We start from the raw sequence: 16,737 nt of genomic DNA on the forward strand, positions 1-16,737 counted from the left end.
TGCCGCCTCTGTACCCCTGTCCCACACAGGCCTGCGTCCAGAGCCGCCTCAGCGCGGGGCCACGCAGCCTGGTGATGCTTTTGAAGGTGAACTCAGTGAATGACCTCCAGAGGTGCACGCTCAGAGCAGCTATTTACACCCGGCAGCCACACAGCCTGGGAGGCACCGCGCTGGGTGAACTGGAGGTGGAATGTGGAGGAACAGACTGGAGAGCAGAGCATCCAATCCACTACACGAAAGAACTAAACCCAAACAAGGGCAAGCTAAAAAAGGTAGTGGTGGATTGAAATAATATCACTAAGTGAGTGACAGTATATCTTTGGATAGAGGAATAGCCAGATTCACCTGTTACAGGGCCCAAGAGCAAAAATCGGATTCCGGGCCCCTTTTGACCCCCATTTTGGGCATATTTAGGACTTGAGGTCTGCGTTCAACTTCTATACAGAGACACGCAGTGAACCTGGGGGTGTGGGGGTCCTGACATTTGCCTGGTTGGCGATCCTGCCTTGCACAAGGGTTACCAGTTTAAATGATCTTCTAAAACTTTTAAAGAAAATGATGCAAACATTTTTATAACAGTTTTTGGTTTTGATGTTCAGCAGACGAGTGTGCTTGATTTCTGTGCTCAGTAATGTCACGCTTCATTCTCTTAGTTCCTTCCTGTGTCGGCAGGGTTCTAAAAAGCTAAATTCTCATCCCCCCCTGACAGACGTTTCCTGTCTTTGTTGAACTTTTGCCCTTTTGACTGCAGAGTTTGATCTCCAAGGATGCACAGACAGATAAGGGGCTTAGCTGTCCTCCGCAGATCTTCATTTTGCTGCAGTATCAGTCTCTGGCCCACCGGATCAAAACCACAGTCCTCAGAGCAGATAACCTGGAGAAACTCACTCACATGTCAGCAGCACCAGGTAAAACTGGCATTTGCAGTCGCTTGAATTTGACTATACATGTGTGTAGGAATCCCATAAGGGCAGGATGCATGGACACATTATGTAACCATGTAAGGACCTAACGTTTGTTTTGCAGGGGCAGAGGTAAAATAATTCCCTATGTTTGCTTTTAATGTTTGAGGGATTAGATGATGTCTACAGGATGCGAATGCCGCTGGAGATCATCCCCCTTTTTTAATGACATTGTGGTTTAATCCTTCACTCTTCACAATCCCCGGGAAAATGTTCCAATCTCCTCTTGATCTCTGGTCTGACAGTTATAATCTTTGTTTGCATTAGCCTGTCTGCGCATTATTTTCATCCTAAAGACCCATTCGATTTTATGATATCTATTTCATGTGCAGTGTGTCACACACACATAATCTCTTTTTTGTTTACATCAGATTCTGAAAGAAGAATATGTACAGTGGAGAGGAGAGAAGACTTTTTAACTATGGTTAAAGACCATATCTATTATTTACTCCAGTTAGATATTACAGGTTTTGTAACTGGACTGTGTATATACATGTTTTGTTTCAAATATAATGTGTGTTTTAGATCTAAATACAAACCTAAACTGATACAGGGGCAGCCATGCATTTAAAATATGGCATTTGAAACAATATAAAAATGTATTATTAAAATCTGACTTTTTGTTTATGTGGTATATCAACACAAGGAAGAGCTAGTACATCGTATTGTTAACTGTAATATGTATATAATAGTAAAATTGTTTCTTTCCTTTTCCGTTTGAATCTTATTTTCAGATTACCTGGTGGTGATCAATCTGCATCACGACAGAACTGTGATCTGCAGCAGAGAGACCAAGGGAGGCTGCTGCACTGTGTGGAACAGCTCATTCCTGTTTGAGCTTCCTCCAGGAGACATCAGTCAGCTGCCCCTCATGCTGGAGTTCATTATCATGCAGGTACTAATAGCTTTGGGAGTTCACATGCATACAATGAAATTATTTAGTGAAACATAACATTTACTTAGGACACTAAAAATGTCCTATCCTGCTCTTTTCTTATGTGACAGAATCACGTGGGCCCAGAGGCTACAGTTCTTGGTCGAGTCGTCATCGGTGCAGCGGCTGCAGATGCAGGCCGAGCTCACTGGAGGGACATGTGCAGTCTGCAGATGGAGCAGGCACGCTGGCACAATGTTGAACCTGAACCACAGTAGATACACATGTCCTTAAGAACTCTTCTGTGGCCAGTGGACCTCATACACTCTGACCTCAGAGCTGATACAACATTTCTAATGGATGGATTCCTGAGCACCATGGCCTTATTTGAATAAATCCATCTGGGAGTTAATATTACATAATAATAATTTGTGGAGTGATCCATAATAAGACCAGACTTTGTATAATAGTATATTTGTCAAACTGTTCAACAAAGGAAAAACATGGTAGGTGAACAGAAAAATATGTTCTATATTTCTAAAAATACTGTCACTCAAGTGTTCTGCCCACTTGCCATTTGTATGAATCATGAGTAACACACATGTTCTTTATATACTATAAAAATCTTTTGAGACACATTTGAAATATCTTGTCGTCTGCAGGATTTCCTAAATGTTAAAGTGCTGTGAAACTATATCATATAAATAAAGCACATGTTTACCTGAGGTTGGTGGCTTCATCACCAAGTGGAGCTTTCTGTTAGACTCACTACCAAATCATCACAGTATTTATTTTCTAAAAGCATCTCCATCATCTAATCAAACAGGTTATTTTTAAATACAATAGTAGCTAAAATGTACAAAGGATTTCTGGTACAGCACCAGAAAAATAACCTGTTAGTATATTAATATATATATGTAAATCAATTCTTACACAATGCAACGTTTTCATGAAACACCCTGTCCCTAAACTCCATCTTCATCAGGGCTGCAGATATCCACAAGCTCAGCCAGGAATACTCCATCAGGGTAGAGGGACAGTGTCCTCCGCTGCAGGTCACACTCATCTGAACAGTGAGCCAGGTTGGGCTCTTCAGTATCTGAAGGTGGGTCTGATGCGGCAGTGGGAAGATCATGGATCGGCTGCCTGAGCCTTATGACTTAAATCAAAAGAAATAAGGTTGACATGATTGAAACAGGATCTTTTTTCAAAGTTCAAGTCTAAAAAATATTTTACACATGCATGAGATAGAAAGCAAAGGTATACAAAGAAGGCAATGAATTCAAAGCAAGGACTTATCCTCCAATGAAGATTTTAAAAATAGAATTAGCCTTATTCATTTGTTAGTTCATTTAGTTATGGTCATGTGTGGATATGTCCCTGTTTGAGGAAAAGAAAGTGTCTCTCAGAGGTTTAAACTATGAACATGACACAGATTAAAGCACACACATATACACTACTGATTATATTGATTCATGTATATTTTCACCTTGCAGCAGATTCTCATTATTTGCCATCAGATTGCTGGATTCTGCACTCACAGCTGACATCTGGTAGAAGAGAGAATGGTTTCAGATGCTTTTTTACCCAAACACTTCCAAATACACCATTTTTAAAAATCTATCTTTACTGTTAGCAGCCAGAAAAGATCATATTCAATAGAAAGCATTTTATTGCTAAAACATCTTGATCAACACTGTATGACCTTTTAAAAACACATTGTAGTTTCTATATAATGTTTTAAAAAGCTGCATTTAGTCATGTTTGGATGTTTAATACAGAGGTGGTCACAGGCCGTCAGTGCCACATACTGTAACTCTTGTCCCTCCTCTTATGGTTGAATCAGATGTGTTCCAGTCGAGCGGTTAACTCCTCAGCTTCAAATCCGATTATTCACCCAGTAGAAAGGGTCATATGTGAGATTATGGATGAACAGCGTTTCACATGGAGTTTAAGGGGTTATGCAGCCATGTGCCCATGTACTGTTTGCTCTTTGATTGAAGCAGGAACTGGGATTTGTGCTGTCTGCACATATGTGTGTGCTTGTAATGACTGGATGTAGTCACAGCGCCGTTAATTTCATGATATAATCTACGAGACAAGATTAACGATATTAATTTACATTAGTTGCAGACGCTGATACATCAGACATTTATAAAGCATAGCAACATGCAGTGGGAAAAGCGCCTTTTGAGTGGTGTGTTGGCTGGAGGTTTATATTGATGTGTCTGCTGGTGGTGTGAACAGTGAGATTCAGTGATTTGAGGGAGATATGGACAAACTGGACACACGCATGTATACATGTAAACAGCTTTAGGATTGATTGTTGATCCACACCTGGTCCTCTCCTGCCAACCCTTCCTCCTCCCCTCCTAGGTCACAGCTCTCCTCGTCCTCCTCAAACACTGGCATCAAACCGGGACTCTGCTGGCAGCTCCACCTGTCCACTGCAGGCTAAATGAAATATTAAACACATGCAATCAGAGCTCCTTCAGCAAACCTTAGTGGCTATTAGTTCGACTGAAAATAAAGATGGAGGACAAGACATTTCCCCAAGAATGAAGCCAAAGTGTCACAGATGCCCCCTGGTGCCCAGAATAGGTCATAACTCAGCTTGCAGCTTGTTGGCAGATGGGACATGGGCCAAACTAGAAAATCCAAGGAAACATTAAATTCATTTTTCTCAAAGAGGCTTTCTATCAGTTTAGGGTAGTTCTTAACGCACTGATATTTGTTCAGTGTGTTTATTAATTTCGTTTTAATTGATTTGATGCTATAAAAAGGGGAGATGATGATTGACAGTGATTGGTCAAGAGCTTGTATCTCTATGATCACTACAGCACAGACTCTGATCCAATGACATCATCAGTGGGATACCCATCATGCATCTTTACAAACAGTCTATGGCCTAATCCATGTCATTACTGTCAGGGTTCATGTTCCCTCAGTTCTTAGTCATTACCCTGACAGCTTTAGGAGTGGGAGTCCAGTCCTGAGGTGAGAAGGTCCCAGTCTGAGCAGCTGCTGACTTGTTGTCCACATTTACCGCCTCATTTCCTTCTCGCTCTTTGAACAAACTCTTTAACTACAAGCATAAGAAACATAATATTTAGATTAGCATAAATGTTATCCTCAAAACAGCCACTACTTGTATTTATTTACTCTCCACCACTGCTTTTAAATACAAAATACTCGTTTTTTTGACAAGGACTTTAAGAATTACTAGTCATCCAGGGTGCAAAAGTGAATGTCATGGCAATCCATCCAGTTCCAGTCCATCCAGCAAACTTTCACATAAAACCACCAATATCCACCTTATGGTGGCACAAGAGAACGATTCAACATGACCCAAATTAATAAAAATTCAAGCTCTGAGGACCATGAAAATATTATGGCTAATCTGTCCAGTGGTTGTTGAGGCATTTCTGCCTAAAACAGAGGGTCTGACAGAATGACAGTAACATCCAGAGCCACACTGCTGGATAACAAAAGGTGAAGTGGAATTATGTTGGTATTGTACCTGCTCAGTGACCATTCTGTTCTGCTGGACTGTCTCCAGATTAACTGGACAGACAGTTTCATCCTTCCTGTCTCCCACAGGTGGTTTCTCATCTTTAACCTGTTGATAAGGGATCAGTCGTTTTTCATATTCATCACCACCACACGCAGGAAGCCATCTTTGAGGGGGTCTGTTTACCGGGTACAGCTGCTTTAGTGTTTGAACCTTCTGGATTGCCGACATTTTCTCCTCCTGCTGCTGATTCACCATCCTCCTGCTCTCTGAAAACATGGGGAAGAGGAAGGTTTGGAGCTGAACCAGTGAGGAAGATTAATCCAGCATCATTGGACATGTTTTTAATAGCAGACTCATTATAAACCTTCTTGCTGAGTCCGCAGTGATTCAACAGTTAAGACGTTTGCTTGGTCCTCATCATCTTGACTGTCTTCAGAGGCCTTCTCCATGGGGGTTCATGAAAAACAGTGATGTTAAAGAGAGATGAAATGTAGCCTAGTGCTTTTTGCTGGTTCTCAGGGAATTGAACATAGATGTGTGTACTTGACTCATAGACCAATCAGACTGGAATAACTGTACTATGTGAAGTAAAAAGCTGGACCTCAGTTGTCCCCGTGTCTCCCAGCCTTTCTTACATTCAAAATACATCACTCATGATTTCATCTTGTCTGCAAACGTAAATCCTGTAATTTAAATGTTGAAAATTAATTTAGCTGAGGTGCGGGAATATCTTGTTACCTGTGGGGATTTGTTTTGGCTCCTGTGGGAGTCTGCTGGTGGCTCCGGTAATAAAGAGGATTCAGATAAGCTGATACACAGACAGAGTACGAGATAAAGACACAGATCAGAGAGTTTAATTTTCCACCTCTGCTGACGATATATTTTGAGAATGAAAATCTCATCAAAATCCACTCACTTTGTCACTGTTTCTTTGTCCTGAGGCTGCACGGCTTCACCACCTGTAAATACAAGCAGATGTGATTCAGAGTACATCGCTCACAACAGTAATCTAGTGGAGAACATTGCCATTTTCATTCACCCATACCACCATCTTTATATATGTGAAGCAGCAGCCGACTCCTGCTCCTTTCCAGCTCCAGTTCCTGTTTACATGCATCAAGCTCAACCCTCAGCAGCGAGACAGATTCCCTCTGTAAGAGTTAAGAGTAATGTTATAGAACCAATTCATATCTAACAAATATGAACGGCTTCTCACTTAGAGCATCTAAGTGTCCAAACACTAAAGGAGATCAGGCACAGGGATAAACTACCATGTTATTGGTCAGCAGTGTCCTCAAACTAACGTTGTACTTCAACACATTCTTAGTTTCTTCCCAGGTAGGAAAATATGTATTATCAAAACATGATGTTATGGAAGTTATTTTTTCATTCCTGCTTGTTTGTCTGTTAGTTTGCAGCATTACACAAACAAATTGGATTTCATTAGACAGATTTCCAAATATCTTGGTGGAAGGATGTGCTATGGGTCAACAAAGAACCCATTAAATGTTAGTGTGGGTTCAGATCAAAGAGGGGTTTTTTTTAATCCTTTGGATGGAATAGTCTTACTTCATTTCTGGAGTTGTTCTTCTTGAGTTCCTCCAGCTCCTCTTGTGTGAACTGCAGGGTCAAAGCCACTTTTTGCCATTTCTCAGTCCAGTGTGAAGTCACGGCTTTAAGATCCTGGATTTTTTTGATTCTCCCAGAATCTCGTTTCTGATGGTCCTCCTCCTGAAGCTGTAACTTCTCCTTGTTCTCGAGGACGTCAGCCTCCAAACACAGACACTGATCCTGCAGCTTCTGCTTTTCTAATTCCAAAACCTCCACAAATTCCCTGCATAAATAAGGGGGTTTTAGTGAGGAGAGAATAACTACATCTTCAATATACTGAAGGAGAGCCAGTGTTCAACATCTCACCTGAGCAGGCAGCACTTTTCCTTCATCTCATGTCCACCTTCATTCATTTTACTCAGCAGCTCTTCTTTTTGTCTGATCAGCTCGGAGCGCTCTGCCTCGAGATCTTTGATCAGTTTGGTGTTGACGCCCCTCTCTGCTGTCAGCTCCTGTAGCTGAGACCGCGATGTGTCCAGCTGCTGCTCCATCGTCTTTAGCTCACATGTCAGCTTTTCATTTATCTGGTGTAATGAAACAATGGCGATGATTCAATAAAGAATTCAGAATAAATTTATTTGACAAGGAGACGATCACTAAAAGGTTGTAACCTCTCTGAGAGCCGTTGACTTTTCCTTCATCAGAACCGTCTCCTGATCCTGTTTGTTAGTGTGAAACTCTGCAGCAGCCACATGATCATGGATCTCACAGACCTCAGAACCTGGTTGGGTCGTCTCCAGGACCTGGGCCCTCCGGTGCAGATCAGCTTTCTCCTGTACAAGCATCAGGCCAAGAAAACCTGGTCACCCCACCACAGCACAACATTTTGGTCCTAGAGGCCTCAGATGTTGTTGATAAGGCTCAGAGGAGATTTCTTTCTGATACCTTCTGATACAGAGCCCCTGTCAGTTTGGCCTGCAGCTGTTTAACAACATCCTCCAGCTTTAGCACTTGAGTTGATAAGATGGCTTTTTCCTGAGCAGAGTTAGGAAGATGCTTTTGAATGTTCAACTGTTTCTGTAAATGTTTAACGTGATTTATAAGTTCGAAGGGAATCAGACACGTATAACTGACCAGGCATGCTTGGCTGATTTTGTTGTTTGCTTCAGTCAGCTGCTCTTGCACCTCGGAGTGATTTGACCCCGTGTGGCTGAGCCTCTGATTCATCTCCTCGATTTGAATCAACAGTGCCCTCTGTGTCTATATATGAACAAAAGACAGTCAGTATAAAGATATGTGTACAGTAAATATGGAGGTTATGTTTTCGTCTGCTTTTGTTTGTTTATCTGATTGCCGTTTTTTTTTGTCAGTTACCAGGATTATGCCAAATAAAACAAATAAAACTGAATAAAGGATCAGGATTCTTTTATTTTCATTAGTATTGTGAGATAGGGTATTTTCCAACACTTTCGCTGTTTTCTTAGAAAACTAGAATGGCACTCAGAGAGCACACCTCCACCCAGGTGTAACAGTCCGCATATGACATTTAAATTGACAAGATCCAGATTTTCATTTGGGTCTACACAAAATTCATCAAGATCCATGAATTAGAAATCAGTGTTAAACAGAAAAACTAATTCCTGGATTTGCCCCCTGGTCCAGATCCCTTCCTGACCCATACCTCATCCCAAGTTTTGCAGTGATCCGTCCGGTCGTTTTGTTTTTTTATCCTGATTACTAACAGACAACCAAATGCAGACAAAAACAGAACCTCCTTGGCAGAGGTAACAATTCTCTCAATGAAAAAATCTGACATGATTATCGGACTGATATTTATTAGTGCGTGCAATTTGGTGCACATCCAAAAAAGATCCAGGCCTATTGAATTTAAATGTGATGTGATAAGGGGACCGTTGGGCCTTGGCAGAGGTATTCACCTATCAGAGTGCCATTCTAGTTATGAAATTATTTTATTTAGGACATTTCTATTTCCTTTATATCCTCATACACTGACCTCAGTTGAGGTCTGGAGTTGCTGCAGGGTCTGGTTTCGTTGTTCTCCTTGAGTTTTCACTCTTGTCTCAGCCTCTTTCAGCGCCTCTCTCAGCCTCCACAGCTCAGTGTCAACCCTCTGCTTCTCCTCGACACAAATAAAGCAAGATAACAAATCACAAAACACAGAACAATCCACTATTTACTACACACATCTGTTTTCACAGTACAGAAAGCTAACACACCTGTCTGTTAAACTCTTCTTCTTTCAATGATCTGCTGAGTGAATCACTTTTTTTCACGATTGGTTGATCATTGCTTCCGCTGTCCACAGCAGACCTCATTTGCAGCAGGTCCTTCTCCAGCTTCAGGACCCTTGTGAAGTGAATTTCACATGAGGAATGTCAGTCTTTTCTCACAGCCTCTCACATTTACCTCCTCCACGTCTTCCCCTGCACTCACTTTTCATGGAGCGCTCCGTGCCGGAGGTTCTTGTCAAACTGGGATAATTGTGCTGCCTCCCTCTCCTGCTCAAGAGGGCCCATTTCTTCTAAAAGCTGCTGTGTCACACATTAGAACGAGGTTAAAGAATGTTCTGTGCAACTGCAGCAAATATCAAACATCCGCTTGAAAGAGAAACATTGTAACTCACCTCACAAAATAGTGGCAAGAGGACCAGAAGAATGCCAAAAAAGGTTGATAGTCATCTAGATACTGTTTTACTTACCTTCTGTGTCATGTCGAGTATGGAAGTCATGTTGTAGCTTAGTTGTCCATCTCTGGCCCTCAGCCGGTCCAGCCGAGTGCCGATACGCTCTTGAGTATCCTGCAGCCATTGTGGCACCTCTGCTTGTCTAAAGCTACTCTCCCCTCGGGCAGCTTGTAATTTAGCCCCCGGAGTTGGAGGATAGGGCCGTGTTGCCCCTTCAGGCACCAGATGGGACAAGGACTGCCACTTCCTTAAAGCTGGGTCATTCTGTCTGAGGCCACCGCTGCTGCCTGTTGAGCTGGAGCAGATACAGTATTTCACCCGACCTGACTTTAAAATGAGTATAACTCTGTCTGGGTTTCTTAAACACTGTCTCCCCCTCACCTTGTGCTGACGTTGGATAGAAATCCAGATCCAGAGAGGGTTGACGAACCATACCATGCTGAGGTCTGAGAGAGAGAAACACACATATTTCAGGCAACTGCAATTTTAATAAACTGTTTTTACAAAGAAAGTATAATGGGTTCTTACCTGGGCTGAAAAGCGAGATCTGGTGTCCCACATGTCAAGGTCCCCGAGGGAAAAGGGACTTGAACTTCTGCATGAGGACCCGAACATCATGGAGTGACTTCCTAGATCTGAGCAATTACTTTGTATGGGAGAGGCTGCAATCCTCATCTCTCCTCGTCCGCCCATGTGACAAGGTTAGATTTTCACACAAAGGTGGCAGCTCGGAGTGAGTTACTATTATTGGATGATGTGTCTTTATTTTTCCAGTGCCTGCTCGATGGCAGATTACTCATTGTACTACATGTTATTACAGCACGTCTGTGGTCTAGAAAACTATGGATTTGATTATAAATACGCTCATAATACCTATCTAGATCTATATCTAGATGCAGGTCCTTCTGGTCAAAGTGTATCACAGTTTGCACTAATCTACTCTTTCTCTCCTGTCCATTGACAACACTCACCAGCTCTGCTTGTGATCCCCCTCACGGCTTTGATTTCCATCAGATACAGCCCTTGAACCAAGTAACCATGGTAACCAGTGTATACAGGACACAGTTGGGTGGGTGTGCCATGTGCTAACACTTCTGGGATAGTCTCCGCATGACCTCACTCAGCCTGCTGACTGGCTGTTTGTTGCCGAGTAACAGTAATCATGATACACATAATTTACCCCAGACTAATTCGACGTGACAGTAAATGTGTCATGATTGATTTGGATGCCTGTGGGGATATTGAAATAAAAGAAAAACTTGGTGTGATGATGTTTTGGATACATGGATTTTAAGGGATATTATATTTTCTCCATGGGTTAAAAGAGCATGTGATGAGTTTCCAGATGGTATCATGGTTGTACGCTTACTCATACTCTGCAAATCAGTGTGAAATATTACATCCTGCTGACTAAATCTCAAGTTCTGTCTTTGCATAAGGAAGTCAGACCATTATTCAGAATCAGTGCTCCACCTTTAGCTAGTAATAATGCTAAAAACAACAACAGAAACAGAAACAACAACATAATATTATTATTATTATTATTATAATCAATGTCGCACATCCTAATTTAACGCTCCCAATGCATCCTAATATAATAATGCTCAGAGTGTTACATGTAGTATGCCTACCCTAATGTTAGAACAAAACAAAATCACATGATGATATTCTAATCCATTGTCGAGATGTAGCTTTATTTGCATCTACAGTAGATGGAAAGAAAATCAAGGTTCAAGCTTCTGATCTTATTTTGCAAATAAAAGTGTTCCGGAAACAGGAAGTGGTCATTCAGACGCTAGCAGCAGAGGGTGATAGCCACTCATGAATCTGAGAAGCTAACACTTCCAGAGAGCTACAATCTTCCTTCCAGCACTTAACTTTACGATTCAGTCATCCTTGTTCCTGAAGAGTTTGCTGTGTGTTGATCCCTAAAAGGTAAAACACTTTGACCACGCAGCTTTTATTAAATAGAGCGTTTTTGTGTCTAATTTTTTAACCGAATAGGCCGAGGCTAATGCTAGTTAGTTAGCACAACTAGTAGCATAACAATTCGCTAGCATCTCGCACTTAATGTCTCCGATTTTCCACATTCAGAAAGTTAGCGAAGTGATTTAAAAGTGAGGTTGATTTAACTACGCATCCGCTTTTACGAGTCCTGTTGTATTAAAAGTGATTTTCTGTATCATTATGCAGACATGGCTGCGGATTGGTTGGGTAGTTTAGTGTCCATCAACTGCGGCCCATCACTGGGAGTGTATCAAGGAGAGGTAACATCTGTGGACCAGTCCAGCCAAACCATCTCCTTGAGACAACCGTTCCACAATGGAGTCAAGTGTCCTGTTCCCGAGGTCACATTCAGGTAAAGCACTGCAACGATCTGACCCCCCCCTCTGGCTCTTCATCTGATCTGATTCACAACTTCAGTTCCTTCCTTCAATGTTTCTCCTGCAGTGCCATTGATATAAAAGAGCTGAAGATCTTAGACATCAGAAACGGCAGTGCCAAGACCAGCTCTTCTGCATCCACAAAAGTAAACAGTGCTCCGGTTGCAGTCCCAAAGGGAGACCCCAGGTCGGTGGAGAAGGTGAACTCTCCCCCGCAGTGCTCAAAAAGCCACGGAGAGCGTCACCCGGACATTCCTGGTCAGCCCAAAGGATTCCGGCGAAGACACAATTCCTGTAAGTGCAGTTTTATACGATATCAGAATAAAACAGTACAGTCGATTGCTCAGGTTAGGGTTAGACTTTTAAACTCCTCCGGACTGCAATAACTCCACCAAACCAGCACCGTGGCATATTTGCACATAATTGCACCATTTTTGTTCTATTTTTCTGCTTTATGTTTATATATTTAGATATACATATTTTATTTTCTATTTTAAATTTTGATATTCTATTTTATACTATTTCTATTTTTTATTTTTTGGTTGTAATTACTTTAGCGTTGCTAGAAGAGAGCCTGTGACTCAAGCATTTCATTGCCAGGGACTGCTTAATGTTATTGTTGTGCATTTGATAATAAAAATATTGAGTCTTGAATCTAGAGATTAACTACGTCTTCACTGTCCCCTCAGGGTCGGCCAGTAGTCGAGGGGTAAACCAGGTGACGCCGAAAAAGAACGGGGTGAAGAATGGCCAGATGAAGCACAGAGATGACGAGTGCTTTGGCGATGCCGTGGATGAAGAACTGGAGACAGACTTTGACTTTGAAGGAAACCTGGCTCTTTTTGACAAAGCAGCCGTTTTCTCAGAGATCGATACAACAGAGCGTCGTAACGGCGCCAGGTCGCGCGGGACGCCACAGGACCCGGCGCTTACGCGTTACCGCCACGATGAGAACATCCTGGAGGCCAAACCTGTCGTGTACAGACAAATAACTGTACCGCAGCCGGGGGACAAAGAGTATTGCACTGGTAGGTATTTGGCAGTCTTAAGAAACAATTAGTAGAGAGGGGAAAAGTGATTTAATTGTGTCCTATACTCTCTTCTATACCCGTACAGACTCTGGACTTGTTGTACCCAGCATATCCTACGAACTCCACAAGCGTCTGTTGTCACTTGCTGAGCGTTACGGTCTCTCACTGGAGCGAAGACTTGAAATGACTGGAGTGTGCGCCAGTCAGATGGCACTTACATTGCTGGGTGGGCCCAACAGGTATGTGATGGTTTACACACTCGTTTCATTATGTCTTACATTTTAACATATAAGATGGAATATTGGTAAATTTGCAAATGATCAGAGAGTGTGTAGTGTTGCAAGCAGGGTCAAAGTTTGGAGAAAAAAGCTATTTAATGAACATCAGAGATGTGGCTGTTGGTTATCTGGAGATCTGGAGGCTCAAAGTGTTGGATATGAAATGCATAAAATTGCATTCATAATATTGTCTTTTGGGTAATTTGAGAGGGCAAAATTCAATAAATCAACTTATTAATTCTTGTGTTTTTTTTTCTTTCCAGATTCACTCCCAAAAACTTACACCAGCGTCCCACGGTGGCCCTGCTGTGTGGCCCTCATGTTCAGGGCGCTCAGGGCATCAGCTGTGGTCGTCACCTGGCCAATCATGAAGTGGAGGTCATCCTGTTTCTGCCCAATTTCGTCAAGATGCTTGACTCGGTCACCAGCGAGCTCACACTCTTTAACAGAACGGGGGGCAAACAGGTGTCAAGTATCAAAGGTGAGCATATTTTCATACTTGGACTTTCTGTCTTGGTCTCAATCAATTTAACTTTTTTTTTTTACATTTCCCATTGTTGTTGATTTAAACATTAACCGATTAACTGATTTTCTCTCTCGACTCCTCAGACCTTCCAGACACACCGGTGGACCTAATAATTAACTGCCTGGACTGCCACGAAAACACATTCCTAATGGATCAGCCTTGGTACAGAGCAGCTGCTGGCTGGGCGAACCAGAATCGAGCGCCCGTGCTCAGCTTGGACCCCCCAGTGAGTGGACAGGGTCAGGCAGTCGAGGCCAAGTGGTCCCTCTCTCTCTGCCTCCCGCTTCCCCTGGGTGAGGCCGCCGGCCGGGTTTACCTGTGTGACATAGGTATTCCTCGCCAGGTGCTCCAGGAAGTCGGAATCAAGTACCACTCTCCGTTCGGGTGCAAATTTGTCATCCCCCTGCACTCTGCGTCACAAGACTAACGGTCAACACGACAGGTTGAATCTTTCACCATCCTTGACCATTTGGGCTTGGTCGCCTTATATTAGAAAGTTTCAGCGGTAATTCAGCTCAACACTTAAGTTTCTAACTCCTCACTATGTGAAAGGGACTGTTCCGTCACAGTGAAGGACCATGGTTTGGTACCATTTAGGTCTGTAAGGAGTCAATACAGGAAGGGAGAAAAAAAAGGCTTTCAAAGCTTTTTGAATAAATAGATGTCAAAACGAGTGTCTATACAAATATATTTACATACAAGATATTATGATGCTGAAAAACTTACACAATGTTCAGTTAAACATTTACTAGGACAATCCTAAAATGGTAAACTACTGAATGTCATTGTAACCTAATGTCATTCCAAAGCCATGTGAATAAGATCATCCAATTCATACAAATATCATGTTCTTACATTCATCTGGATGAGCCAACAGAAGGGACTATCGCTAATGTCTCTGCTTCAATACTTTGCAGTATTCAGTAAATGTTGTCGGATGTTTTATTAGGATAGAGTTTTCATCCTGAACCTTCATCTGTGTGTTTTCACTGAACCAATGTTATGTGGACCAGCTCCTGGAGAGAATCCAGATATCAGCAGTGTTGTTTGTCCATGGTTAACCAGGCTGTGGTCATAAGGGCTCCGAAAAACCTGAGCAGTGAGGAAGAATTTAATTTAATTGGTAAAACTTAAGGACCATACCAGTGTTTTTGTAGGTTTCAGGTCCTTAAATACAAACCGTATTTTGTTTCCCGCTGAACTTAATGTTGGCTATGTTTTTTTTACATTTTTTACTGTTCCATATAGATGTTGGTTTCTATTGATTTACTGTAAGAAAATGTCATCCTCTTAAACTCAATTATGTGAATTCTCCACAGTGAGCATTACATCTGTTTGTGTCAATGTTATAGTATTGTGTGGTAATGCAGTTCAAGCACATTTATTTGCTTAAGTTAGCACTGCATCACTAACAATCATTAATACAGACTTGATCAAAATGTAGATTACACAACGTAAGCATGTTTTTTTTATAGAGTTTTTGAAAAGATTCCGACATTGTACGGAAATAAATAGAAGCCAATGATTGTTTGGAACAGTCGAAGAAACATCTTAATTTCTTTCTTTTTTTAAACTGCATAATTCACAGGTTGTTGTGATGTAGAATGTAAATGATTTGTGACAAATGGGGAAAAAGATGCACTGGTACGGTACCCTCAGTTACAAAAAAAGTTTTTTTAACCGTTCAGGTTAGAATGTGAAAGTTTTGTTGGCTGAGAATTTTTCTAAAGTACAGACACTCTGTGGGATTCAATGCATTTTCTTTGGTTGAGTAATCTCGACCTGAACTCAGAAAATGATCAACATGCACCGTCCTGCAAAGTCGTTTGCAAACATGTTTTTGACCGGGACTTAGCCCGTCTCTGTATCTGACTGTTACTGGTATTGACCATAAAACTAAAGTATAGACTACGAAGTACATAATTAACATGAGTGCAGAGCTGCTTTTTGCTTTGCTGCTTTTTAAAGCCTTGACAGACAGGTCAGAGGCCTCTGTGATGCCAGGTCAAACCCTTGTTGCTGGTTCTTTAAAAAGACCAGAGCTCCATATCACTGAGGTCAGTGGAGTGTAGAAAAGGCTGATTTGAAATGCAGACGGCTACAAATCGCTCTGTTAGGTCCGTGGTGTTCGGTGTGCCATCACATTAGCTCATTAACATCTCAGGAGGATGAAAAAAGAAAAGATTGTGTTGTATTTGTTGTGTTTTCTTTGTGCACACACGTCTCTGCACTCAATCAGTGGAAATAACTGCCATGCACAAATTGTTCTGTCCTCTCTCCAACATTCCTGCAGCCTGATGTGTTATGTCACATCTGTCCGGACAAGTCTGGCTTGGGAAACATCAGCCTTGAATGTACTTGAAATGTTTTCTGTCTCGTTTGGCCGCCAGGGGGCCACGCAACCACACGTTTAAGCCGCGGCGCTTCCTTATTCTGTTGAATCTGATGTAATGGCAGCTTTAATTCTATTTCCTCAACGGATGGGGTCATCACCTAACATAATGTGAACAGTCATAAGTTGTTGTTTGGATCTGGGTTTTCACCGGAAGAAGAAGAAGTTATGTTGCCTGAAGTTAGTTTGGGAGTTTGAAATGATTTGACCTGCGGCGGATGTTTGCTCCGTGAAAACTCAGTGTTCATTTGAGCCGCGTTAAAAAAGCTGGTGATATGTTGTATTCGTGTTTCCTGCATGGATCGAAGTTCACAGTCAGGTCTGCTGGTGTGTGAACCCTGTGCGGTCCTCCTGTGTCACATCTGGAGACTGGAACTATCAATAAAAACAATCACCACTGACTGCTTCCTCTGTGTGTGTGTGTGTGAGACTGTAAACACTGATCATCAAATTCCTCAGTGACATGTTTTCAGTGATCGCCTCGTTTCAGCCGCAGGAGTTTGGGCTTTAACGCGCATGTG

General features: G+C 42.1%; 1 protein-coding gene across 1 annotated transcript; it reads left to right on the top strand.

Annotated features, from left to right (window-relative positions):
• Positions 1-11,410: 11,410 nt before the first annotated feature.
• Positions 11,411-16,617, top strand: edc3 (enhancer of mRNA decapping 3 homolog (S. cerevisiae)). Its single transcript, XM_061076128.1, has 7 exons — positions 11,411-11,540; positions 11,799-11,964; positions 12,057-12,283; positions 12,679-13,017; positions 13,106-13,259; positions 13,562-13,779; positions 13,908-16,617. Exons 2-7 carry the CDS (start codon positions 11,801-11,803, stop codon positions 14,249-14,251), a joined length of 1,446 nt encoding a protein of 481 aa, XP_060932111.1. The 5' UTR covers positions 11,411-11,540; positions 11,799-11,800; the 3' UTR covers positions 14,252-16,617.
• The last annotated feature ends 120 nt before the right edge of the window (positions 16,618-16,737 follow it).

Source organism: Limanda limanda, chromosome 8 (genome assembly GCF_963576545.1).
Source record: "Limanda limanda chromosome 8, fLimLim1.1, whole genome shotgun sequence".
NCBI classification, from domain to species: Eukaryota; Metazoa; Chordata; class Actinopteri; order Pleuronectiformes; family Pleuronectidae; genus Limanda; species Limanda limanda.

Excerpts from the sequence above, each read along its gene's own strand:
- edc3 (XM_061076128.1), top strand. The coding sequence starts at position 11,801 with ATGGCTGCGGATTGGTTGGGTAGTTTAGTGTCCATCAACTGCGGCCCA. Across the intron at positions 13,260-13,561 it reads TTGCTGGGTGGGCCCAACAG|ATTCACTCCCAAAAACTTAC; the intron begins GTATGTGATGGT and ends TTTTCTTTCCAG. Across the intron at positions 13,780-13,907 it reads ACAGGTGTCAAGTATCAAAG|ACCTTCCAGACACACCGGTG; the intron begins GTGAGCATATTT and ends TCGACTCCTCAG.